Source organism: Jaculus jaculus, chromosome X, assembly GCF_020740685.1.
Source record: "Jaculus jaculus isolate mJacJac1 chromosome X, mJacJac1.mat.Y.cur, whole genome shotgun sequence".
Taxonomy (NCBI): domain Eukaryota; kingdom Metazoa; phylum Chordata; class Mammalia; order Rodentia; family Dipodidae; genus Jaculus; species Jaculus jaculus.
In genome coordinates, this window is record NC_059125.1 from 89,496,746 (window position 1) to 89,523,039 (window position 26,294).

At 36.0% G+C, this 26,294-nt stretch overlaps 1 protein-coding gene across 2 annotated transcripts in view; it reads left to right on the plus strand.

Moving 5' to 3' along the window:
- Positions 1 to 26,294, plus strand: part of Diaph2 (diaphanous related formin 2) — a 915,994-nt gene that overhangs the window by 353,587 nt on the left and 536,113 nt on the right. For both annotated transcript variants that reach the window (XM_045140096.1, XM_045140097.1), the window contains one exon: positions 25,116 to 25,217. In XM_045140096.1, coding sequence (XP_044996031.1) covers positions 25,116 to 25,217 — 102 coding nt within the window. The remainder of the gene's footprint in view (positions 1 to 25,115; positions 25,218 to 26,294) is intronic.

Genomic DNA, 26,294 nt, shown 5'->3' on the forward strand with positions numbered 1-26,294 from the left:
TAGAAGATAGGATGTTTCTTCTTGTTTTCCATTATATAATTTCAAATCTTGGGACAACTTTTAGGAAAGAATGATGAATTTAAACTTGATTATTTTCTCATACAAGAAAATGTTCTACTGTATTTAATGATTAGGTTCAAGTAGGTTTGTTGCATATGTATGTGTGTCTATTCAATTCAGTTTCTTGATTTTAAAGGTAATACTAGCCACATTCATTAAAAGGGAGTTTTAAAAAACCTACTAATGGAGCTGAAGTGATGGCTTAGTTGTTAAGGTGCTTGCTTGCGAAGCCTAAGGACCCATGTTCGACTCTCCAGATCCCATGTAAGCCAGATGCATAAACGTGAGGCAAGCACAAGGTCAGACATGCCTACTAGGTGGTGCAAGCATCTGGAGTTCAATTTCAGTAGCTAGGATCTTGGTGTGCCAATTCTTTCTTCCTCCCTCCTTCCCCTCTGTCTCTTTCACTAAAAAAAAAAAAAAAATCTACTAATGAACTTTTATCTTTGTTTTTGAAAATTTATTTCTTTATTATTTTTTTTTTTTGGTTTTTCGAGGTAGGGTCTCACTGTGGTCCAGGCTGACCTGGAATAAACTCTGTAGTCTCAGGGTGGCCTTGAACTCACGGCGATCCTCCTACCTCTGCCTCCCGAGTGCTGTGATTAAAGGCGTGCGCCACCACGCCCGGCTGAAAATTTATTTCTTCATGCTTGAATTCTCATTTCATATTTCAGTGGATATGCTCATTGATTAGTTTCTGTTCTTTCTGTTAACCCAATTTTTTTCCTTTATCATTTTTGTTTTATAGTGTATTTTTCTCTGCTTAGTATTCTTCCCTATAATTGTAGAGCCCCATTTATTTATGTTGTCACTGTGTTATTTTGCATATTATACATTATGTTTTGGCAATTTGGCATTTATGGACATGCCAATAAGATACAACTTCACTCTTCCTTTCTTTTTACATGTTAGGCCACATTCTGGAATGGTAGGTAAGTAGGGTAGTGGCAGAAGTTTGTAAAAAGGAGATACCATCCTTTGAAGAGTTAATATGATAGTTAATGGATAGGGATATAATGTATAAAATATTCATTAAAATGGAAAAATACTGGGGTGGAAGGGTTGCTTATTGGCTAAGGTGCTTGCCTGCAAAGCCAAAGGATCCAGATTCAATTCCCCAGTACCCACATAAGCCAGTTGCACAAGGTGGCACACGCATCTGGAGTTTGTTTGCAGTGGCTGGAGGCCCTGGCACGCCCATTCCCTCTCTTTCTGTCTCTCTCCCTCTTTCTCCCTGTCAAATAAATAAATAAATGAAATGTTAAAAAATGGAAAATTCTGGTGGCACATGCCTTTAATCCCAGCATTCAGGAGGCAAAGGTAGTAGGTCGCCATGAGTTTGAAGCCACCCTGAGACTACATAGTGAATTCCAGGTCAGCCTGGGCTAGAGTGTAACTCTTCCCTAAAAAAAAAAAAAAAAAAAAAAAAAAAAAGAAAAAAAAAAAAAAAAAAAAAAAAAAGAAAGAAAGAAAGGAAAATATTCCATGGTAATCAGGACCATTAGTAACAACTACTAGAGAAGAACTGAAATGTTTGCAGATTCTTTGAGTGCTATTACTGAATAAGTCATGCATGGAATATAAAAACGTGGAATAATATAGACTAACACCCCTTATATAAAAGCTGAAGATGTAAGCATAGTGTTAATTTGGAAATTGTGTTTGACAAGTTTCTTAAAGCTAGTGATATTTGATAGAACTCTTTATTTCCTAGAAATATCACCCAAATTGGAATTTATATCTTAAATTGTACTCCATTGATTGTTTGAGACAGCATGCTCCTTTACTAAAGAGAGCCCGCAAGTTGAAATCATTAGAATATCTTCTTTGTCAATACAGGTAAAAATGCATCCATAAGTTGATAAAGCTACCTGTTGTCTCATTGGCAGGGTACCTCACTGATCCATCTGTACTTAGAGTGGAAAGGAACTTTATGACATTAGGACTGTATATTGTAGGATTTCACATATTCAGGACACCATGGATAACTGGATGAAATCCAGTTTATCACCCTCAGCTAATGTTGTAGATAAATATGATATTTTAGTTTAGCTTCAATTCAACAAATTCGATTGGTGTTCTAATCTTCATTAGCAGTTTGCTACTCACTATCTTCTTGTATGCCAATAAAATATGCATGGGGTGCTATTTCTGTGTGATTTACTATTCAACAGATGGGTTGTTCATTTGTTGACTCAGATGAAAGTGTGTAGTCTTGATACTGTCAGAAATCTTGACAGAGCCTTGTCATTCATTTGCTAAACAATAATTTTTAGTATGAATCTATAGATATAATAGTACACTTCTACTTGTCCTGGGACATTGGGAAATGCTACTTTGTAATAGTTAAAAGGGTATAGCATTTGTTTGCTGTTTATGTGACTTTATTTTCCTGGTTAATTTCATAGAACAATTTCAGGCAGTTTGGGCTATTGTATTACCTTGTCTCATTCCATTATAGATATTAATGCAACATGGATAACTGGATAGTATAATATCTTTTTTCACAGTTTCTATTGTTATTTTCTGGTAAATCATTACATTCTGGATATGTATGCTGTTATTTGCTTTATACATGCTCTGTTTGCTTTTGGTCTGTTTTACAGGACTGTGCTCAGCCTTTTTGTGACTTGACATTGTTGCTATCTTTCCATGTATGTATGTATGTATGTATGCTTGTATGTATGTATGTATGTATGTATGTATGTATGTATTTTTTTGAGAGAGGGAAAGGCCAGAGTGAAAGAGAAAGAATGGGCATGCCAAGGCAAGGTGGCCAGATGGATGTGCCACCTTATGCATCTGGCTTATGTGTGTCCTGAGGTATCAAACCTCCCTTCTTTGGCTTTGAAAGCAAGCACCTTAAACACTAAACCATTTCTGTAGCCTGCTAATACCTTTTACCTAATCATTTTCCTTTATTATTTTAGGGCTGTGTACTTTCCTGGTTTTTAGACATTTTTTCTTTACCTTTGTACTAATTGGTTATTCTTTCTTCTTTGAGTCTATGTATTTTCACTGCTTACATACTGAAGTCAAATAACTGTCAAATTTACATTTTTCATACCATACTCTCATCATCATTCTACACTCATTTTATTTGCATATTTCCTGAAAGTCATTTTCCACATATTGGAGGTAGTATTTGGGGCCAAGCATGTTCTCTTCACTTTGAGTTTGTAATTTAGGTAAGACAATAGATTGTGATCCTGAGTCTTAATGAAGCCAAATAGTACGAGGAAAATGCATTATCTATGCTTAGGAAAGAGGGATACAGAGTGATTGGAGAATATTTATATAGTGATTCCGTGTTTTGTGGTAATTTATAAAATTTTGACTGCAAGGTTTTGGAGGCAGGTATACTCAAATTATTTTGTGTCTGCTCAAAAAGCATGTTACTGCTTTTCTGGTTTTTCCTATACTTATCCTTGGTAGGCGATGGATAGAACTCACTATCTTTAGAATGCATCATTTTTCATCTGTATCAGAAACACAGAATAATAGTATATGTAATACCATATACAATGGTTTGATTCAAGAGTATGCATATGTGTTCTGAATTTCTGAATGTTTGATCCTAAGCTGATGGCAGTTTGGGTATTGCAACCTTGTTGGAGGTATGCTCTTGGGTCAGGGATATGGGTTCTATTTGCAAGGATTTGGCACACTCCTGTTGCTGCTGTCTTCCTCATGTTGGCCAGGAGGTAATGTCCATCCTCTGCTCATGCTATGGTTTCCCTGCCATCATGAAACTTCCCCTCATGTCTATAAGCCAAAATAAACCCTTTCCTTCCACAAGCTGCTTTTGGCTGGATGTTTTCTGCCTTCAACATGAAGCTGATTATGACACCTTATAACATAACATTGACATATTTAAAACATTTTGGGGATCTAGATGTTCACTGATATGTACACACACATATACATATAAATATATTCATTTATATACATATACATCTATCCATACATACATCATATATGCATACATACATACATACATACATACTTACCATGGCACACATGTGGGAGTCAGGTGACCACCAATAGGTGCTTGTGCTCCACTTTCTTTGAGACAGGGTCTCTTGCTTCTTCAACTTCAAGGTTCAGATTCTCCTGGCATTTTGTGATGACAGGTATATGTGCAACACTGTACCCACCCATCTCCACAGGCCCTAGATATATTAAGAATACTTTCTTTTCTTTTCTTTTTAAATAAATGTTTGGTAAGTTTACATTCTTTTTTAAGATTTATTTATTTTTACTTATTAGAGAAAGAGAGTGAGAATGGGCATTCCAGGGCCTCTAGCCACTGCAAACAAACTCCAGATACATGCACATTTGGCTTATGTGGGACCTGGAGAATCAAACCCGGGTCCTTAGGCTTCACAGGCAAGCACCTTAAACACTAAGCTATCTCTCCAGCCCACTTTCTTTATTTTCATGGATTGTCACACCAAATTTTAGAGTTCAATTTTTATAAAAAGCTTATTAATGCATATCAAGTATACAAATTAATGTGTTTCACTGTGACATTTTTGTAGATGGATGCACATTTCTAAAATGTTTTTTTAACTAATAACTAATACTTCAGTACAATTTTACAATAAGAAATAGGAATCTATGATTTCCTTTCTGACATTTTGAAACTTATAATTTGATTGTTTTTTATAACATTTGTCTGTCAAATTTCATGTACTGACATCTTTCTCCTTCTCTTTAGTTATAGCTGATGCTTACGTTTAGATTCATAGCATTCTAGACTAAAAGCAGAAACTCACTTTGAGGGCAATTATAGGGAAGCAACAATGATGCCCCACTGTGAAAGGACTGAAATGGCTGGGATGAAGTTAAAGGCCAGCCTAATGGTGAGCCCAGCAAGCTTGAAATAGTTTACTAGAAAAAAAGAGCCAGCAGTTTGTTGTCCTGATCCAGTCAAATTTATTTGCTGTCTATTTTTTTTATTTATTTTTATTTTTTTTATTTTTATTTTTTTTTATTATTTGCTGACTATTAGCAGCTGCTTCTTACCTGTGCTATTACTCTCTCTTTTATCTTTAGTAAGTTTCTGTTAAAATCTTAAATAACAGGGGTTTCTGTTCATTTTTTTTCGAATGCAGTGAATGATTCATTCTAATCTTTATGCACTATGTTTTATCTTTACATGATAATACTTCCATTTGCATTCTATATACTTAACAAAAAATCAAAGTCAAAACATGGATACAGTGTACATGTATAAATGTTAATACAGCTTTTGTCTTATACATGTCTAAACAGTACAGAACCTTCCACTGTTCAATTTATGACCTCAGAAATTTATAAATGGTGCTCAGACAATTCCCACTTATTCTACAGTACATTCTTTGGTACATGTTTTGGATAAAAATATATCAGGCTAGAAAGATTGCTTAGTAGGTAATGGGTTGCTTGCAAAGCTTGACTGCACAAGTTTGAGTCCCTAGTGGACATGTAAAGCCAGATGCACAAAGTCGTGCTTATATCTGGAGTTGATTTACAGTAGCTAAAGGGCTGGCAAATTCATATTCACATACTCTCTCTCTCTCTGGTTCTTTCTCTCTATCTCTCTCACTCAAATACATGCAACCTTTTTTATAAACATTATAACATTTGTACTGCAACCTAAAAGAAAGAGATTATGTCATTTGTGCTAGTGTTTTAAGTGCTGTATAGTATGGCATAAGATATTATTAAGACATAGTTCTCTCATAAGCCAGATTTCCCTAGCTGAGCCCTCATCTAATACCCTTTTTTTTAAAAAAAAAAAAAAGTTCTTAAAACCTTATAGTCTGAACTATTTTTGGCCTTTAGAATAGTAAAGTACCTCATGGAAGTCATTGTTTAACTGAAGCCACCTAATGATCAAAAATTTAATGATACAAACACATATGCAGAGACTAGTTGTGTTATTCCACAACTTAATATGAAACTGAGTTCACCTATTACATATGTTTCATATAATTTAACTGCACTTATTTTACTAATTAATTTTAGTTTTAATTTTGATCCTAGGTTATCCTTATTCTCATTGTTTTGTTTTGTTTTTTTTTCTTCACACTACCAGCAAGGAACTATAACCAAAACTGACTTGACATGAATTTGGTCCTTGTGATGTATTAGTCTAAGCCATCAGGCTTTAAAGTGACAATGCAATGTGAAAGAGAGATTGAATGAAGTTACAGGGTGCATGCTGAGCTTTAGTTCAGCTCTACATTTCAGGTATACTGATTATCTTTTTTTGAAAAATCCAGTTTTTATTCAGTGAAATGTTCATATTTTTCAAGTTTTAGTGACTCCATAATCTATAAATGTCATTACAAGCAAGAATTTTGTTTTTTGACCACTTTTTTTTCTCTTTTGTCCCTGTGATAACCACACATTATATAAGTAAAGGAGGCAATTCATGTAGTATTCATTTTAGTGTTTATTATTAGTGCAGGTTATTGGTAATCAATGCACAAAGTACCTTCTTATACAATTTTGTACCTAAGGATGAATTATGTCATAATTAGAAATGAAACAGTATTTACCCTGAGGATCTTTATCATTAGTTTAAGTTCTTGTTCATAACAAATATTGGTCCAGTTATTGGCCAAGTATTGCCTTTCTTGTTAAATTCTGAAATTTAGAACAAATATGATGATAATTTATAAGTATTAGTGTTCATGATGTTTAATGGCTTCAATTTGGAGAGCATTTATTGTGCTATCATAGAGTGTGTGTAATGTACTTTTGAGGAGTTGTTTCAAACCTTGGTACTAACCAGGGACAATTTTAAAGGTCCTATTACATTCTGACATTCTAATCCAGCAAGTATTTGCAAAGATAGACTTCATATGTAAGGAAATGAGAGAAGAGAAATGAAGAATAGGAAGCCCATGCCAGGCATTCTTCCAAGAGAATTGATAATAAGGAAGAATATTAGGCTGATAAGAAAGAGGGACCTAAGTCTCTCCTAAAAATAGGAGAGCTTAAAGGTTATTTTAGTTGTATTCTTCTCATGCCTTGACATGTTTTCTAAAGAGCCTCACATACTATTTCCCTACTTTCCAATAAAAAGTCAACAGCAGGCTAAACTTGAGTTTAAGAAAAATGAAATGAAAAGTTCAGGTACTCACTTTTACTGTTCCTAAAAAAAAAAATTTAAGGCATCAACCACCTTCAATAGGGTACCTTGATGCAGTTTTGGAACTAAAGAAGATAACTGTTGAAAGATTAAATTCAAACTACTTGGAATCCAATTGGGAAAAACAGAGACACTGGAACTCTTGTTGTTTCCCATTGAGTTCTGCCAGCAGCAAACCAAATTAAGACCTTCAGTAATATTTTATGTGCATAAAGTAATAGAAGTGTATTATGTGAAGTTCAAAGTGTGGGGTTATGTACTTTTTGTAGAAATCAGCTTTTTACTTTTTAATAAGCCAGTGAATTATAAGTGAAGTGTTCCAAGTGCCATACCTCAATATTTTTTGTCATTAATTTGATACTAAATTTGACTTGCCTTTGGAGTTATGTTATGGGAAAACATGATAAAGTTACGTGATAATATATAGGTAGGAAATGACATTTCATTTGGGATCAAATGGTTGATCTCTGTAGGAGAGACACACTTAAAAAACAGACATTGCCTCTTCTCCATAACTGATGGCTACCCCTACAATACATGACCTATAACCCACAATGAGGGGGGAAGACAGGGAAGAGGCTAACGATGGTACCAACATGGCTGTTTACACGCTGAGTATGTATATAACTAATAAAGACAAAAAGAAAGAGCAAACAAGCTTTTTATTATGTGAACTCTTTTTAGTCAGATGTGTCAATCAATTATCACAGACCATTTCTGACTTCTATTTTACAATGGAGAGAGCATTTGCTCCCATTTTTAAAGGTAGAAATGTAAACAAATTGACCTCAGCTGCCCAAGAAAGGGGATATGGTAACCATTGCTTACTAAGCACCTGTTATGTCAAAGGTAGGCAGATAACAACCACAAGGCACACCTGACTGGCCACTTAGTTTTGCAAACTATATTAACAGAATGCCTTATCTGCTAAGCCATTTCTCCAACCTAGTTCTTTGTAGGACTGCCTTTACTCTAAAATGGCACAGTTGAATACTTGGAAGATAGGTGTTTGACTTGTAAACCTAAAGCAAACCTAAAGTTCCTATACAGAAAAAAAAATGTGTTGTGTTACCAGAACTGTTTATTTATTTATTTTTATTTATTTACTAAATGGAAAGAGAGAGAGCCTCTAGCCACTGCCAATGAGCTTCAGATGCAGGTTCCACTTTCTGCATCTGGTTTTATGTGGGTACTAGGGAAATGAACCCACATGTTAGGCTTTCCAGGCAAGTTCCTTAACCACTGAGACATCTCTCCAGCCCCTATTTTTTTTTCTATTTATTTGCTTGTTCATTTGTTTGTTATTTATTTGTAAGCAGAGAGAGAGTGTGTATTACTGGAACTTCTGCATAGGTATTTTATTTATTTCTCACAACCTGCTCATGAAGTAAGTATCAGGACTATCTATCTTAAGCAATCTAAATATCCTTAACCTCAAAAATTGCAAGCATTTCCAGACGTGGTGGTGGTGCACACCTTTATTCCCAGCACTTGGGGGACAGAGGTAGGAGGATCACCATGAGTTTAAGGCTACCCTGAGACTATATACTGAATTCCAGGTCAGCCTGAGGTAGAGTCTGAACGTACCACAAAATAAATAAATAAATAAATAAATACAAATACCCTTAATACCTACACACTCATAGTGCAGATACCTTACTTTTTCCTGGAGTTTTCCTTGCATACTTTTCACATGCTCTTCTGGTTGGTTTTGGCATTGGAGTGGGATCAAGAAGATGACCAGAAACTAGAGAGCTGATACACTTCTTCTGTGCCTTCATCATGACTGTGTCTTCTTTTATCAGCTTTTTTTTTTCCATGATGAGCACCCAGTTGTTTGTTTGTTGTTGTTGTTGTTGTTGTTTCTCAGAGAGTTCAACGATCCTTTAGACCTCTAATAAAATCTTCAACTCTCTCATTTAAATTTTGTGTTCATAATTTGAATAGATGTCCATTTGTCAAGTTTGAATAAAAAGGAAAGGGGAAAAAAAGTCCCAACTCATTCATCTTTCTTTAGTATCCAGTATTTTCTTCCCCTGTAGCCTATTATAAAAGAATAAAAGAAGTCAGTTATGTATTATCTCCTGCAGAAGTTACTGTCCACCAAATTCAGAAATCCAGTTGGAGAAAGTAAAGACAACAAGTTATGCATAAAAAATAGACATCACAGATATGACTTAGTACTAAAGAAAGCATAGCAAAATATTTTGAAATACTGGGAAGGATACAACTCGGAATATTAAACAATAGCACATGTTCCTTATCCCCATGGAATTGTCTTCCTTGATAAATATGTGGGAAGCAGACAGGAGTTTTTGGAAAATGGTCGAGCCTTGAGGCAAGAGAACAGAGATTAGGACCAGATAGCACTGGTATTTAATTCTTCTTTGCTTCTGTCACAAGTTTGTCTCTGCAGACTTCATTTTCCAAATGCAGGAAATAGGAATAACAATATTATGCATTCAATATCTGTACCCTCCAAGTTTCACATGTTGAGTCTAAATCTGCATGTGATTATATTTGGAGATAGGGCCTCTGTGGAAATAATTAAGGTTAAATGAAGCCAAAAGGGTAAGATTGTGATCTGATAGGATTAGTGGTCTTACAGGAATATACCCTAGGGTCCTTCCTTCCCTCTCTTTCCTCTCCGCTCCTTTTCTGTCAGTCTCTTCTTCTTCCCCCATCCCCTCACTCCTTTTATTCTTCCATCTCTCTTTCTTGTGTGTGTGCATGGCAGTGTGAGTTGAACGCTGCACATTCTAGGCAAGCAATCTATAGTTGAGGTACACCATGAAAACTGTATAATTAACTTGACAAATGTTCTTTGTATAAAATAACTCATTGAAACTCTTTCTATCTAAGGAATTCACGAATTTTTAATAGACATGATAGGTTTGTTTGTTTATTTATTTATTTTTGGTTTTCAAAGTAGGGTCTTACTCTAGCCCAGACTGGCCTGGAACACCCTATGTAGTCTCAGGGTGGCCTCGAACTCATAGCGATCCTCCTACCTCTGCCTCCAGAGTGCTGGAATTAAAGGCGTCCACTACCACACCAGGATTTAAAAGATAGTTTATGTACCAAGTAGCATAATTTTTTAGTGCCTACAAGTGCAATAGCAGAAGAGAGATCTACTCATTTACCCAACCACTGCTGTCGTAATAAACCCACCCAATTCATGTTGACATTAATCCATCTGTGAGCCATTCAACTCTTTTGATCCCACCTCTCAACACAGTTGTATCAGAGATTACATATACAATACAATAACTTTGGGGAAACATTAAAATCACAGTTATATCCTCTCAGTATCATTTATATGCATACAATGCAATACATATCAATAATCACTATTTTATCCATAAATACTATCATATACTGAATAGTTTGCACTTTATCTCATCCATTATTCATTAAAGATTATTCTTGAAAAAACTTGCTACAGACTGACGAAATTGCTCACAAGTTAAGGCTCTTGATTACAAAGCCTAATTGTCCAGGTTCAATTCCCCAATACCCACATAAAGCCACATACACAGAGTAGTATATGCATCTGGAGTTTATTTGTAGTGGAAAGAGGCCCTGGCATGTTCATATTCATTCTCTTTCTCTCTTCTCTCTTCTCTCTTCTTTCCTCTCTCTCTCTCTCTCTCTCTCTCTCTCTCTCTCTCTCTCTCTCTCTCCTTGCAAATCATTATGACTAAATTCAAAGAGTAAGAAAGAAAGAGCTTGCTGGGTCATTCACATAGCAGTGAATAGTACCATAGGATACTGTTTTTTAAATTTAGTATTTTATTTATCTATTTATTTGAGAGAGTGAGGGAGACAGAAGAGGCGGATAGAGACAATGCACACTTCAGTGCATCCAGCCACTTCAAGCGAACCCCAGATGCACACGCTACCCTGTGCATCTGGCTTATGTGGGTACTAGGGAATCAAACCTGTGTCCTTAGGTTTCACAAGCAAGCATCTTAACCACTAATGTAGCTCTCCATCCAAGTTACTGTTTTTTTTTTTCTATAAGCTCGTAATATTATTTTCAAACCTTTTGCTATTATATGCAGTTCATTACAGTTTTTAATTGAATCCCTAATTGAATAGTATTTATGACCTTTTAATGCTAAAAATTCCAGTATACATAAAGTATATATAAGTTATTTTACCCTCATTGGAATATATATGTAGAATAATTTTTAAAATAATTAGAGATCCTATTATTTTCCATGCAAAATGCTTGGTATTAGTATGTAATATTGAACAGAACAATCATAAATCTGCTTTTACTAAGATAATACCCTAGTTGAAGGAATTACTATGTTAAACATGTTAGATGTGCATTTTGTCAGTAATGTTATTGGCTTTGGAGAAAAATGAAGGAGACCGAGGGATTCAGAAGTATTCAAATGGGAGGTGTTACAGTTTTGAAGTGGGTCATCAAAAACAGTCTGTAAGAGTAAATGACACAAAGTTCTGAAAGAAATATGATCTAACATACTTTAAAGGCTTTTCTGTGAGAAGCAGTTTTAGGAATTTTTTTTTTTTTAATACAGAGGAAGTAATGGGACTGGAGGAGGAACAAATGAGATAAAACTTTATAAAATGAGGTCTGAGGAACAAAGGAGGAGGGGAGATAGAAACTGAAGCACCTTAGGCTACTGCAAATACTTCAGCTTCTACTCTGAATATGATGGGGAATGGAAGACTTCTGGTCAAGATGGCATCTGCCTAACTTTGCCTTTCCTCATGGGGAGGAAAGGCAAGACCCTTAAGGTTGGGGGGTGGTTCAGAGGTTTGCTGATTCTAGTAGGCTTCCATTGGGAAGGTAGGGAGAAGCAAAATAGGGAATCCACTGATTCCCATGCTATTGGGTAGCCCACCAGTTCCCCAATCCCCTCAAACAGCCATCCTAACCTCATTCCCAGCAGGAGGGCCCTCCTGCACTAACTACAGGCCAAGTGAATGCAAGCTAGCAGGCTAGTCCTCCACCCTAGGCTCCCCTGCCATTGCACACCTGTATAATGGTTGTCCCAGTCAACATTCCTGCCTAGCCTTGCTGCCATGCATCACTGTCTCAGTAGCCATTCCCACGGTAGCCTTGCAAATCCCTGCAAATGCGATCCCAAGCCCACTTAACATCATCCCCTATCATCCCCAAACAGGGACCCAGGCCAGCAGGCACTGTCCTGGTTCTAGCCTTTCTGAGCCCTGCAAGCCTGTTCTCCAGCCCACTCACCACTGCTCCCTCCCACCACCAAACAGGAACCCAGGCCAGCAAACCAGTATCCCCACCATAGCCTTTGTGACCCTCATGCATGCGATCGCAGGCTCACTCTCAGCTGCCCATCTCCCACCACCAAACAGGGAACCAGGCTAGCCTTTCTGACCCCCATGTGTACTATCTCAACACTTCCCTCTCCCACCACCGAACAGGGACCCAGACCAGCAGACCAGTGCCCTCTATCTAGTTGTTCTGAACCACACATGCCCAATTGCTGGCCCACTCATCACTGCCCCTTCCCACCATTGCACAGAGACTCAGACCAGCAGACCAGTGTCCTCGCCCTATCCTTTCTGATCTCCACACAATTGATCACCATCCCACTCACTGCTTCCCCCTCTCACCTGAACAGAAACTCAGGCTATTGTCTCTGCCCTAGCCTTTCTGAACTCCATGGAAGATAGCAGTCCCAATCACTGTTGTCCCCCTACTGCAGGACAGCAGGCTAGCGTACCACACCTTATATATTCAGAAACATTGTGATGGGCAGACCACAGCAAAAAATGAATAGCACGAAAAATCAGGTGCAAATAAATCCAGCTAGATTGCCCAGGCACATAATGGATGTCTCTAATCAAAGCATAGGAGAGACAATAGTATCAGAACCCCAAAATGCAGAGACAAACTATGCAACCCTGGCCAAGCAAATAGCAGAACTTGCAGAAACGCAACAAAAGACCTATAATTGTATGAATTGTCTGCTTGCTAGATTAGACCTAATAAAAAAGAACCAGGAAGGGTTCTAAAAACAGTTAAGTGATCTGAAGGAGAGAGAAAAAAATGAGGACCTCAATAACCAGCTGACTATGCTCAATGAAGACATTAAAAAAATGCAAGGATGAACTCCAAGAAGCATTAAGAAAATCAGAAAATAACGTGCAAAGGGAACTCGACAGAGGGTTGGAATCTATATATATATATAAAAGCAGTAGAAGGGCTGGAGAGATGGCTTAGTGGTTAAGCGCTTTCCTGTGAAGCCTAAGGACCCCAGATCGAGGCTTGATTCTCCAGGACCCATGTTAGCCAGATGCACAAGGGAGCACAGGCATCTGGAGTTCATTTGCAATGGTCAGAGGCCCTAGCACACCCATTCTCTCTCTCTCTCTCTCTCTGTCTGTCACTTTCAAATAAATAAAAATAAACAAAAAAAATTTAAAAAAAAAAAGCAGTAGAAAATACAAATCAAATTGAATAAGCCTAAAACCCTATAGAAGCTCTGAAGAATAGAATCAGCCATGTGGAAGATAGAAACTCAGAACTGGAAGACAGAAATAACCACTAGCACCATCATAGTTGGGGACTTCAATAATCCACTATCATCAATAGATAGAACATCCAAACAGAAAATTAACTGGGAAGTTAGAGAGCCCAACAAAATATAGATCTATTAGACCTAATGGACATCCATTGAACATTCTACCCCAAATCCATAGAATACACATTCTTCTTATCAGCCCATGGAACCTTGTCTAAAATAGATCATATACTGTGTCATAAAGCCTGGCTCCACATATTGCAGAGGATCGACATTATTTCTTGCATGGTATCAGAACACAATACTGTATTATTAGAAATTAATAACAGAAGATGTGCCAGGAACCCAACCAATTCCTGAAAACTGAACAACATATGCATAAACAAATGAATAGTGAACAAAATAAAAAAAATGAAATTGCAAAATTTCTATAAATGAATGACAATGAGAACACAATGTACAAAAACTATGGATCACATTGAAGGCAGTCCTCAGGGAAAAATTCATTGTGCCTTCATAACAGTGATAGATCCCAAATCAATAACCTAACCATCCACCTAAAGGCATTGGAATAAAAAGAAGTATCCAACCCAAAAAGCTTCAGATGTAAAGAAATAATTAAGATCAGAGCAGAAATTAATGAATTTGGAATTATGCAAACAAGAAAATTGGTGAAACAAAGAGGTGGTTCTTTTAAAAAATTAATAAGATTGATAAACCCAGGCCAATTTGATCAATCAAAAAAAAAAAGAGACAACTCTAACAAAATGATAAATTAAAAAGGAGAGGTAACAGCAGACATAAGTGAAATTGGGAGAATCATCAGGACTTATTTCTAAAATCTGTACTCCACAAAACTGGATAACATGGAGGAAATGGATGAATTCTTAGACATGAATCATCTACTTATTTTCCCTTGGCACTGACCTGTAACTCCCAGTACCAGCATGTGGGTTACATCCACAATGAGCTTTTGATCAGAGAAACCTACAAGGTTTCCCAAGAGAAAACAGATTTCTGTCAGAGTACTTGATGACCCACCAAGGTTAGTTGTAAGACCCTACTGCCAAAGACACCATGTGCTGTTGGTATGGAACATGGAGTGACCTGGCTGGAATATGGAAGAGAATCAATCTCCAGACAGTTAGCTCATGTAGTGCCAGAAGGTGCTACATATGCAACTGGGGAAAAATAACCAACATCTGTCTAACCAACTCATGATCTAAGCTTGGGGGTGATTCCATCATACCGTTTTCATTTTATTTGAAAAGTCAGAACCCAGTTGTCTTTTTTTTTTTTTTTTTTTTTTTTGGTGATGAAGACTATGAGAGGAGCAGTTTGGGGAGTAAGACCCTCAACTTTTCTTTTGAATGTACTAAATTTGGGAAGCAGGATCCACACTACAGGAAAGAACAAAAACATATTTATAGCAATTACATCGCATATGAAGATATCCTAGATGTGAGAAGTGTGCAATTGCTTCTTTTAAGGGAATACTTTCTTTGCAGCCTCATTTCAACCACTCTCTGGGGGAATTTACACTAACTTCTAGACATGGCTAAAATAATCTGAAATTGAGAACTGAAACACATTCCACTGGGAAATAGACTCCAAATATTTAGGTATTATTTGTTATGTCTTTTGAGGGAAATGAACTTCCATTCTCCATTAAGGTAAATTGAGTTCAGGATTTGGACCCATCTGAGATTAACCACAATAAATCTGAAAGGTCTATACATTATGAATGCCCAGACCATTCTCAGTAAGAAATGCCCTTTTGGCCTTGTAACACTAGATTTTAGCATCTTTTTTTTTACTGCTGTTAGATGTTTCTTACAATTCCTCTGTGGTTGCTACCCCTAACTCTTGTGGTTTATTACTTGACACATTAACTTGTCATATGACTTAGGAAATTTAATAAAATAGGAAGTTTTCTGAGTTGGTGGAATGGTCAGATGTGTGTTGATTCATGGAAAGCCAGAGGAAACACGTTGGTAAAGAGACAGACTCTAGCTTGAATAATGTACTTAACATAGGTTAAAAGTTAATAGGAAAAGCTTCAGCCTAATTTATCAAATTCTACTTGGAGGAAAGAGCTATACTTTGGTTTGGGTTTTAAAATTATCACTTTAAACAAGGGAAGTTCTTCCTTAAACCCTGACATCTTTATTTGTCCTTCCTGAAATACGCATTAACTGCCAAATTATTGAGAGCCATTTGAAAAAATATACAACAGTAGCTATACACATTGTTAAACATAGTGTTCTGGTGACATTTAGCAGTGCTCAGTAATTGCCTTAATGAACAGGTGTACAAGTATATTAGTTATGCAGATGTTAATTTGCTGTAACATGTGCTTCCTGATTTGGGGGTTCTTATATAAACTACACCTAGTAAGATTTGCTCCTTAATTAGGAAATCATTATATAGTATGTGTGTGTGTGTGATTCCTACCATTAGAGCCATTAGTCTTGTTTAATGTTCTCTGAACTTTGGAAACACTCCTGATAATGCCATTCCCATTGCTTCAGGTACTGTGCAGGTGTCAAGAAGATTTTTCTGTAGGAATCCTTACATTGCAGCTGTAGGCACCATGGAAAGGGAAACTTCACAGCTGTAGTATGTAGTATGCATGGAAGACAGAAAGTTAGTGTCTTTCTTCAGATTATATCAGATTTCCATCCAAGGTATAGTAAACAAATTTGCTGTTACCCACAATATAGAATCCAAAACAGTTGAACTCAAAGTTGTGGTTGCTTACCAAGCTGACTAGTCTTTACCTACTTTTTATGTTGTTCATTTTGTTTGTGATTCCCATCTACATTTGGTCCTTAGGCTTTCAAAGACTATACACTTATAAACTATAAAAATATATTGGGATTTTTTTATGTGATTTACATTACTTTTATTTCTCTGTTGAAAAGATGGAAAATTTCAAAGACTAATATAGCAAACCCATAGTCCAAACAAGTGAGAATAAAGAGAACTCAACATTTAGTCATATTAATAATAGATCTTTGATTTTAAAGAAAGAAAACATTAGAAAGATGACCTTTCCAATATTCTACTCACTCCAGCATCTCTGCCTGCCTCTAAGGCAAGCATCCCAATTTACCTATTTAGTACATTTTTATTTATTTATTTTTTTTAAATTTTTTATTTATTTATTTGAGAGCGACAGACACAGAGAGAAAGACAGACAGAGTGAGAGAGAGAGAATGGGCACGCCAGGGCTTCCAGCCTCTGCAAACGAACTCCAGACGCATGCGCCCCCTTGTGCATCTGGCTAACGTGGGACCTGGGGAACCGAGCCTCGAACCGGGGTCCTTAGGCTTCACAGGCAAGCGCTTAACCGCTAAGCCATCTCTCCAGCCCCATTTTTTTTTAAATTTTTTTTTAATTTATTTGAGAGCGACAGACACAGAGAGAAAGACAGATAGAGGGAGAGAGAGAGAATGGGCGTGCCAGGGCTTCCAGCCTCTGCAAACGAACTCCAGATGCGTGCGCCCCCTTGTGCATCTGGCTAACGTGGGACCTGGGGAACCGAGCCTCGAACCGGGGTCCTTAGGCTTCACAGGCAAGCGCTTAACCGCTAAGCCATCTCTCCAGCCCCATTTTTATAATTCTACTTTTTATGTCCTCACCCATAAGCAATATTTAATATTTGTCTGTATTTGATTTTTTAATATAAGCATGATATTCTATGAATGCTAACTTGCACAAATTATTTTTTTCTACTTCACATAATTTTGGGGTGCTTGTGGAAATACTTAGCTATATTACACTCATTGTTAACCTCTATGTTCTAGTCCATTATATTTATACAGTTTATCCATTCTGTGGTCTCCTGGTTGGGTATGGTGAGGCAAACCCTTAATGCCAGCACTCAGGAGACAGAGGTAGGAGGTTAGGCATGGTAGGAAAATAGCCATGAGTTTGAGGCAAGCCTGGAACCACATAGTAAATTGCAGGTCAGCCTGGGCTAGAATGAAACCCTATATTTGAAAAACAATTTCTGTGGTTCTCTGATATATAAGTTGATTCTGATTTTCACACTGGAATAAACCTTACTGAAGTAAACATCCTTGTCACCTGTCTTTTTATTCAATTTTTCTTAAAAAAAATGTTTATTATTTATTTATTTATTTTCAAGAACACTTAGAGAATGAATGGGTGCATCAGGGTCTCTTGTCACTGCAAATGAACTCCAGATGCATGCACCACTTTGTGCACCTGTAAAAGCTTCACTTTTGCTCTTACCATGGCCTTTTTAATATACAAAGTCAGGTTCAGTTTAATACATATTTTTCAAAGAGAATGACGAAAACAAGCTTGGTTTTTAAAAGATAGAAACCAAAAACATCAACAACACACACAAAATGAAAATTTAAAAAAAAAATCATGAAAAGAAACTTCAGTAATTGTGGTTTGAATCAGATATCCCCCATAAACTTATGTGGTTTGAATGCTTGGCCCCTAGGTAGTGACAATTTGAGAGGTAGAGCCTTGCTGGAAGTGGTGTGCTATTGGGAACAGGCTTTGGCATGTTAGAGCCCAGCGTCCCTTGCTGACTCCAGCTCACTCTCCGCCTTCTACCAGCTGCTATACCAAGCGGTGTCTAGTTGCTGCTCTACCATCCTCCTGCTATGCTGAAACTTCCACTTGAGGCTGTAAACTAGACTAAACCCTTTCCGCCCATCGATTGCCTTTGGTCAGGTGTTTTGTCCCAGCAACAGGAGGGTAACTGCAAAAGTGATTTAAAATGTATTTAATGGGAGCTGAGCATGTGCCAATCATATCCGGAGTTGTAGGAATATAAACATGAAACAGTCCCACCCCTTAGGGGTTTCATGGAGCAGACAGTAGCAACAAATGACAAATGTGGCAGGCATGGAAACTACGACAGTGTGACACACCCTTGAGAGAAACAGGAGTGAAGGGCTTACTAAGCACATTGAGTTGGCTTTACCAGCTGTCACTCTTCTATTTTACAACACTAGATTTCTGTCTCTTTTTTTTTTTTTAAAGGTAGAGTCTCACTCTAGCCTCAGTGAGAGTTACCTGAAATTCACTATGTTGCCCCAGGCTGACCTGGAACTCATAGTAATCCTCCTACCTCAGCTTCCAGAGTGCTGGAACAACCACATCTGGCTCAAATTTTTATTCTTATTATTGCTTTATTATTTTTATTATTAAGTCAGCCCTTTTTTTGAGACCTACTTTCTCACCATTTAGCCCAGGCTTGCCTTGAATTCATGATTCATCTGTCTTATCATCCTAAATGCTGAGATAAAAGGCATGGACCACCATGCCTAGCCTTACATTACTTAAAAGAGGAACAATCATGCATTAGTGCATTTTCAGTCCTATCATGAAATGCCTGATGCTGGGCAACTTTATAAAGAAAAAAGAAATTATGAAGTTTGAAGGTCAACACCTAGTAATGTTCATCTTTTGAGCAGAGTCTCAAGGTGATTCAGGGTATTTGACAAAGTAGTTTTCTTGTAATTTTTTGTATGCCAATTTAAAGTTTGAGATAATAGTAAGTGTTTAATGCCTTTGACTAAATTTTAGTGTTAGTTTTGACATTACCATGTAGTTATTTCTTTATGTAATCATCAATAATCTTATTAGACCTTCTTTATAAGCTCCTAAGATTTTTTATGTATCAAGATTATTTTGTTTTATGTTTGTTTGTTTTTGCGTTTTAGAGATGTTGTTAATCAGGCTGCCTCTCAGGCTAGCCTTGAATTCCTGATTGTCCTCTCTTTACCTTCCAAGAACTGGGATCAAGGTTGCATGCTACCTTGAAACCCATTTTAACATATCTGATATGATGACTGAAATGGTATTTCTTTGGCTATTTTTTAATTATTATAATTACTGGTGAGATTGAGCATTTTTCCATTACCAGCAGCTAGTTTATACAGAAGAGTCAATTTTTCTATTCCTTGGTGTCCTCATTTATAAAATGATAGTTATTGGTAAATGCTTATAATTTGAAGTGTTATAAAAAATTCAATTTGCATCAGAGTGAGAAAAAATATTTAATAAAAGATGACTTTGGTTGTGACTCTGATGATTGTGATGCTAGTATTGCTGCTCTGATCATTCACTTATACTTCCCTCTATGTCTAGAGCAATTTGTCTATTTAGCTCCACATTGGTTTTGCATATTTTCCTAAATGAAAATTTAAATGTGATTCATAACAGAACTTAAGAAGTCATTATTGGCAGAAATCACCCATTTTCCTGTCTTTGTTATTCATGTAATCATATTTAGATTGTCAAACTAATTATTTTTGTACATTCTGTTTTGTTGTTGTAGAAAGTGCCTCATGTAGCCTTGGCTGGCCACAAACTCACGTTGTAGCCAAAAGTGACCTTTTCCTTCTGATTCTCCAGCCTTTTTCTCCTTGGTGCTGGAATTACAAGTTTATCTCAACATGCCTCATTTATGTGATAGTGAGAGTCAGCTCAGTATTTCATGCCTGATGGGAAAAAAATATTTCACTGAGCCAAATCTCAACCCCTTATTAAGTTGATGATTGAAATTAAAATAAATCCTATTTCAACTAGTCAATGAAAAGTAACTTGATGTGTTTAGAAACACCTCTAGAATTGTGTCAAGATTGATAACATATACATTTACACATATGTAGATCACACATTATAACAATATATCTAAAAAATAAACATTTACTTGTTGAATATATATCTGTGTTTATAAAATTATAAATTTTAAATATAGTTTTGGACACAGCTTCTATTATTTTGTTTATATTAGCTTCGTATGAAGTGGAGGAAAGTTTTAACTTCACTGAAAACTCCTTTATTATATAATATTCCTATTGATACTGAATTAAAAATAACAGTATTTCCTAGTGTGACATTATACTTATAATTACAGAAAAAAATATTTAATAAGTAATATGCAGGAACTGTCCATGAAAAATTGTTTCTACCAAAAATTGTAAACTTTAGACACATTTTCTAATATTTCTCTAATAAGGAACATATATGCTGTGACTATTATATATGAGTACTTATGCCTTCTTGGCAACTATAAATTCTCTCTAGTCTACTTTGTGTGTATGATTCAAAGCATATAATCAGTTCCAACTATTGGAATCATCTCACAGAAATTTTGAAATAATTGAAAGTAGATCAAATATATTTATTTATAATTACTTATCATATAGGAAGCATTCAATGTTACACATTTAACATATGTTAATATTTTCTACAAAGTATAACATCATGTCACATGTTTTATTCATCCACTGGGATAGCAGAAATTAATAAGGGATTTCTGCACATTGCATAAATCTGATCAATCAAGGTATATAACCATATTTACTTCATGTTGATGGGTATCCCTCTATTGTAATGGAATAAATTTACACTGAACATGCTTATAAAAGTCCATGTATTAACGGAAATACTTTGAGCTTGTTTTTTTCTTTGATAATGAATATCAATCTTGGTACTAACTTATCTTTAATACTAATACAAATGTATTCATTATTAACATAATTATTTTCCTACATACCATATTTCATAATGTCTCATTATTCATCTGTCAATTAGCAGTGCCAATTTAGACACTAAAATTAATTTCATCCAATGTATTCATATGTAGACATAATATCACTTGCTCAGGGGACATCACATTAGACTGGAAGGTTCACTATGAACCTGAGAAATTGAGGACAATTGCTGACAGTGTCACTCTTGATGGCTTTGTATTTAAAATTAAAACAATTCTTCTGGGGGACTGGAGAGATGGCTTAGTGTTTAAACACTTGCCTGTGCATCCTAAGGACCCTGGTTCAAGGCTTGATTTCCCAGGACCCACTTTAACCAGATGCACAAGGGAGCAAACATGTCTGGAGATACTTTGCAGTGGCTAGAGGCACTGGCACGCCCATTCTCTCTCTCTTTCTCTCTTTCTCTCTCTCTCTCTCTGCCTCTTTCTCTCTGTCACTCTCAAATAAAAAAAAAAATTCTGGGGCTGGGAAGATGACTCATTAATTAAGGTACTTGCTTACAAAGTCTGAAGGACCAGGTGTAATACCTAGTACCCATATAAAGTCCCAAACAAATAATTTTAAGTAATTATAGAACTACTGTAATTTGTTTTTAAAGTTTGTAAACATTAGAAGCATGTTGACTTAAATTATTGTAGGCCATGTGGCATTTTGAGGTCTCTGTAAAAGCAGACCTTAAATAAAAACAAACATATGAAGCCTCATATGAGAGGGATATTTGCCTCTTTGTTGGTTGAATTCTCTATTTGAGACTCTGGTTCTGATCCCTAAGGAATGCATTTTAAAACATGAATACGAATGGCAATAATAGCCATTAGTCAATACCTACTTATCATGGTAAAAATTTGATTTTGAAAACCTGTCTAGTTAATAACTTTTAAAATTTGCTTTATACTATAGTGATTCTCAATGCAGCAACGCTCTCATGCAGTTCTTATAATACAGGGAAAACACATTGAGCTACAAAAATAAGACTGTCAACTATAGATATTTGGCATATGTAATTGTAATTTCCATGTGTTCATTTAAAAATCAGGTAAAGAAGCCAGGCGTGGTGGCGCACGCCTTTAATCCCAGCACTTGGGAGGCAGAGTTAGGTGGATCACCATGAGTTCAAGGCCACCCTGAGAGTCTACATAGTGAGTTCCAGGTCAGCTTGGATTAGTGTGAGACCCCACCTCAAAAAGCCAAAAAAAAAAACCTCAGGTAAATAAATTTGACTGTGTTTTAATTGAAAAACCAAAAGAAAACTTTCTACAGTCTCACTGAAGAGGATTATATATTTCTGAGTTAGCTAGGTGCCTATTAGTTTGCAGAATAATATTTTTTATCCTTTTAGCTATACTATTTTCACCCGATATATTCTTGGTTAATTAGTTTCCTGTAGTGGAGTTTCAGGCCTATGAAGCAAATGTGGCAAGGTTCTTGACAAATCCCTTGAATGTGTCAATTTTTCTGAATGGGTTTATTTGAAATAATTTAAAAAATATTTTTATGTATTTTTGTTGCAAGCACACGGAGATAGAAGAGAGACAGAGAGAATTGGCTCACCAGGGCCTCCAGCTGCTGCAAACAGCCTCCAAATGCATTTACCACTTTGTGCATCTGGCTTTGTGTGGGTACTTGGAAACTGAACTTGAGTTATCAGGTCCTCTAGACAAGTGCTTTAACTGCTGAGTTATTTCTCCAACTTGAAATAGTTTTTATATGATTCAGATATTGCGCTTTTTATTGGCAAGTGAAAAGATTATTGAAGTGATCTTTCTTTATACAGTTGTCTTACACTGGAATGACTTAAAATTAAATTGAAATTCTAAATATTACATATGAAAGCCACTATTTCTCAGAAAGATCATTTGAGGATTGTAGAGATGGCTTAGCACTTGCCTACTATGCCTAAGGATCCAGGTTGGATTCCCTATTACCCTCATTAGCCAGATGCACAATATGGAGCATGCATCTGGGGTTTGTGTGCAGTGGCTAGAGGCCCTGATATGCCCTTCCTCTCTATTTGCCTCTCTCTTTCTCAAATAAAGAAATAAAATATTGAAAAGAAAAAAATCCTTTAAAATATTTATGATTAAGTAATTTTTCTTCCACTAGTAAAAATGGCTGTGTTGTGTCAACATGGAAACCCCCTCTCACAAAATCATAATTTCAAAGCAAGTCATTATTTAACCTCTGTAGACTGTATATACCCATATAACGGTTAGTGTGCTAATGCTTAAAACTCTTTAAGACTTTTTCTATAGTTAATTTATGTGTTATTTCTTTACTAAAGAAATTTAATTTTTTGCACATTACACAAATATAAAAGGAATCTTTATAGAATTGCTTCATTTTTATGCATTCCATAACATATTATGTAGGCTTTCCAGAGCTAATATACATACTTAGCAAAAATATACAATGATAGTTTATTGCTTTTGCCTTATTAAGTGAAACAATTCATCAGTAATGTGCTTTAAGAAAAACTTAGATGAAATTGATGGGCTGGAGAGATGGCTTAGCGTTTAAGGCACTTGCATGCAAAGCCAAAGGACCTAGGTTAGATTTCCCAGTACCAATTTATACCCAGATGTACAAAGTGGCACATGTATCTGGAGCTTGTTTGCAGTGACTAGAAACTCTGGTATACCCATTCTCTATGTGTCTCATTCTTTCTCTCTCTCTCTTTCTCTCAAATAAATAAATAATATAAAATATTTTTGAAAGACAAAAAAAAAGATTAGATGAATTAAGATAACAAACATTGCCTTAAATTGAAGTTTTACTTTTTATCAATGATTTAAAAAAACAAACAAACAAGTATTATGATCATGATTGTATTAATCAATTATGAAATTTACAGCATGGATTTATGGGCATCACTTTTACTTGATTGAAAAGAAAATGTTTGCTTTACTTTTTCCACATGATTTGATGATCCCATTACCTATAAACCTCTTTTTATATTGGAAGAGGTCAAAACCCAGTACTTGAGCAGAATGGTAGCTTTAGGTGTTTTGTGCAGGGTGGGGCTCAAAGAATTAACTACAGACATCATTTTCAAAGCAGACTACCACACAAAATTTTTATTTAGCTTATTTGGAGGGTGAGTAGGGTACCAAAACCCTTCAATGGCACTTACAGTTTCAGTCTTTTCCATAATTTTTAGTTAAAGGTTTTACTTTTGAAGAAAGAAACATGTGTTTTGTTCTAAGAAAGCAGATAGTAGTTTTAAAATGGTCACTTAGATAAAACTAACATACTCAGATGACCACATCTTTGAAGATCTTTTGTTATGTGTATGCAAATGTGTGGTAGCTTTGTTGTTGTATAACTTGAAAAAAGCTCCCACCTATTATTCTAAGCAGTCTTAGCAGGCATCTTTCTGTTGGTTCTTTGTAGCAGCAGCTAAAGTTGCCTTAGGCAATTTAAATCAATTTCACTGAATTAAATAAATGTCTAAATTTTAGCATATTTTAGGAGAAATACATGTCCTCAATTAGTCCAAATTAGTAAGATTTTACTATATATTTAATTCCAGTGCTGCTATAGCTACCTGGTAAAGGAGTAATTAATGTTATGCATTAGTTAAGAAGTAGCAATTGATTTCTGGTTCTATTTGGCTTATCTTTTCTTCTTAAGTACGGATTTTTAATTTGTAGAAAAACCTCTCAACAGGTCTGTATTTTTGTCTTTATCCTCTTCCCTGAACTAATGAAACAAACACATTTATTGATTTCAGATTCAGCTTTATTAATGTACTTAATAGGCCTTACTAATGTGACTTTATGTACTTGGATTAGTACCATTATTGTTTATGAATCAACATTTTTCTTTCAGCTCAAAACAATGGAGATGCTTGTGAAGACAATAAGTGTGCACCTGCAAAGAAGAAAGTAAAGGAATTAAGAGTTTTGGATCCCAAAACCGCCCAGAATCTGTGTAAGTAATATATTATACATAGGAGTCCTGGTGATGGTTTATTTAATGTGTTTTAACACACTTTTAATTTCCTTAAACATGTGTACTTACCATCTGTGAAAAACAGCATTCCATGTATGTATAATGTGTGTTGCAGAACTCATGCTTAGTCAGGAGAAACCTATGACTACTAACACTTTTTCAAATCCTGTTTATAAGACTTTCTTGGTATACATACTCAATTATGAGGCAGTAGTAACAAAATATTAGCAGTTTTTTTTTTTTAATTTCAATTCTTCTTTGGCCTAGGATTGATAATTTTTACTCTTTTCACTGGTCATATTAGGAAATTATTTCATTGTCATTCGTATACTCCTCTCTCTCTCTCTCTCTCTCTCTCTCTCTCTCTCTCTCTCTCTCTCTCTCTCCCTCCTTCCTTCCCTCCCTCTCTCTCTTTCTCCCTCCCTCTCTCTCTCTCTCTCTCTCTCTCTATCTCTCTCTCTCTCTCTCTCTTCCTCCCTCCCTCTGTGTGTGTATCTGTCTGTCTGTCTGTTAGAGGAGTACCTTGGTCGTGGGTCTTTGCTTTCCACATGGCTTCAGGCTTAGTCTCTTGGTGACTGGTTCATACTCTAAGATAGCTTGTTCCAGGGATCCCCTGTCACCATCTCCAATATTGCTGTTAGAGCTATGAGATTACAAACATGAGGTACTGGCTTGTACATGGATTCTGGGGATCTAAACCCCAATCTTCACACTTGTACAGCAAGCATTTGATGCATTGATCCATCTTCATAGCCCTCCTTTATGTTTTAAGTAGTTGTAATGTGTGCTAGGTAAATTGTTAACTAGTTAACTTTAAGTCTGGTTACTGAACCTTGACACTTTGAACAAACCAATGAGCCATTAAATATGATTTTGCTGACATAGATAGACAGTTAAACTCATCTTCATTTAAGTAGACTTCTGTTTTACCTTCACTTACTCTCTCCTCTGTATTGGATTGAAAATATTTTTGGTCACTAGACTGTTTAGATTCTGGATATGCCAAAATATTAGGCATGATAAATTTTAATACATCAAGAATTTCTAATTGCACAA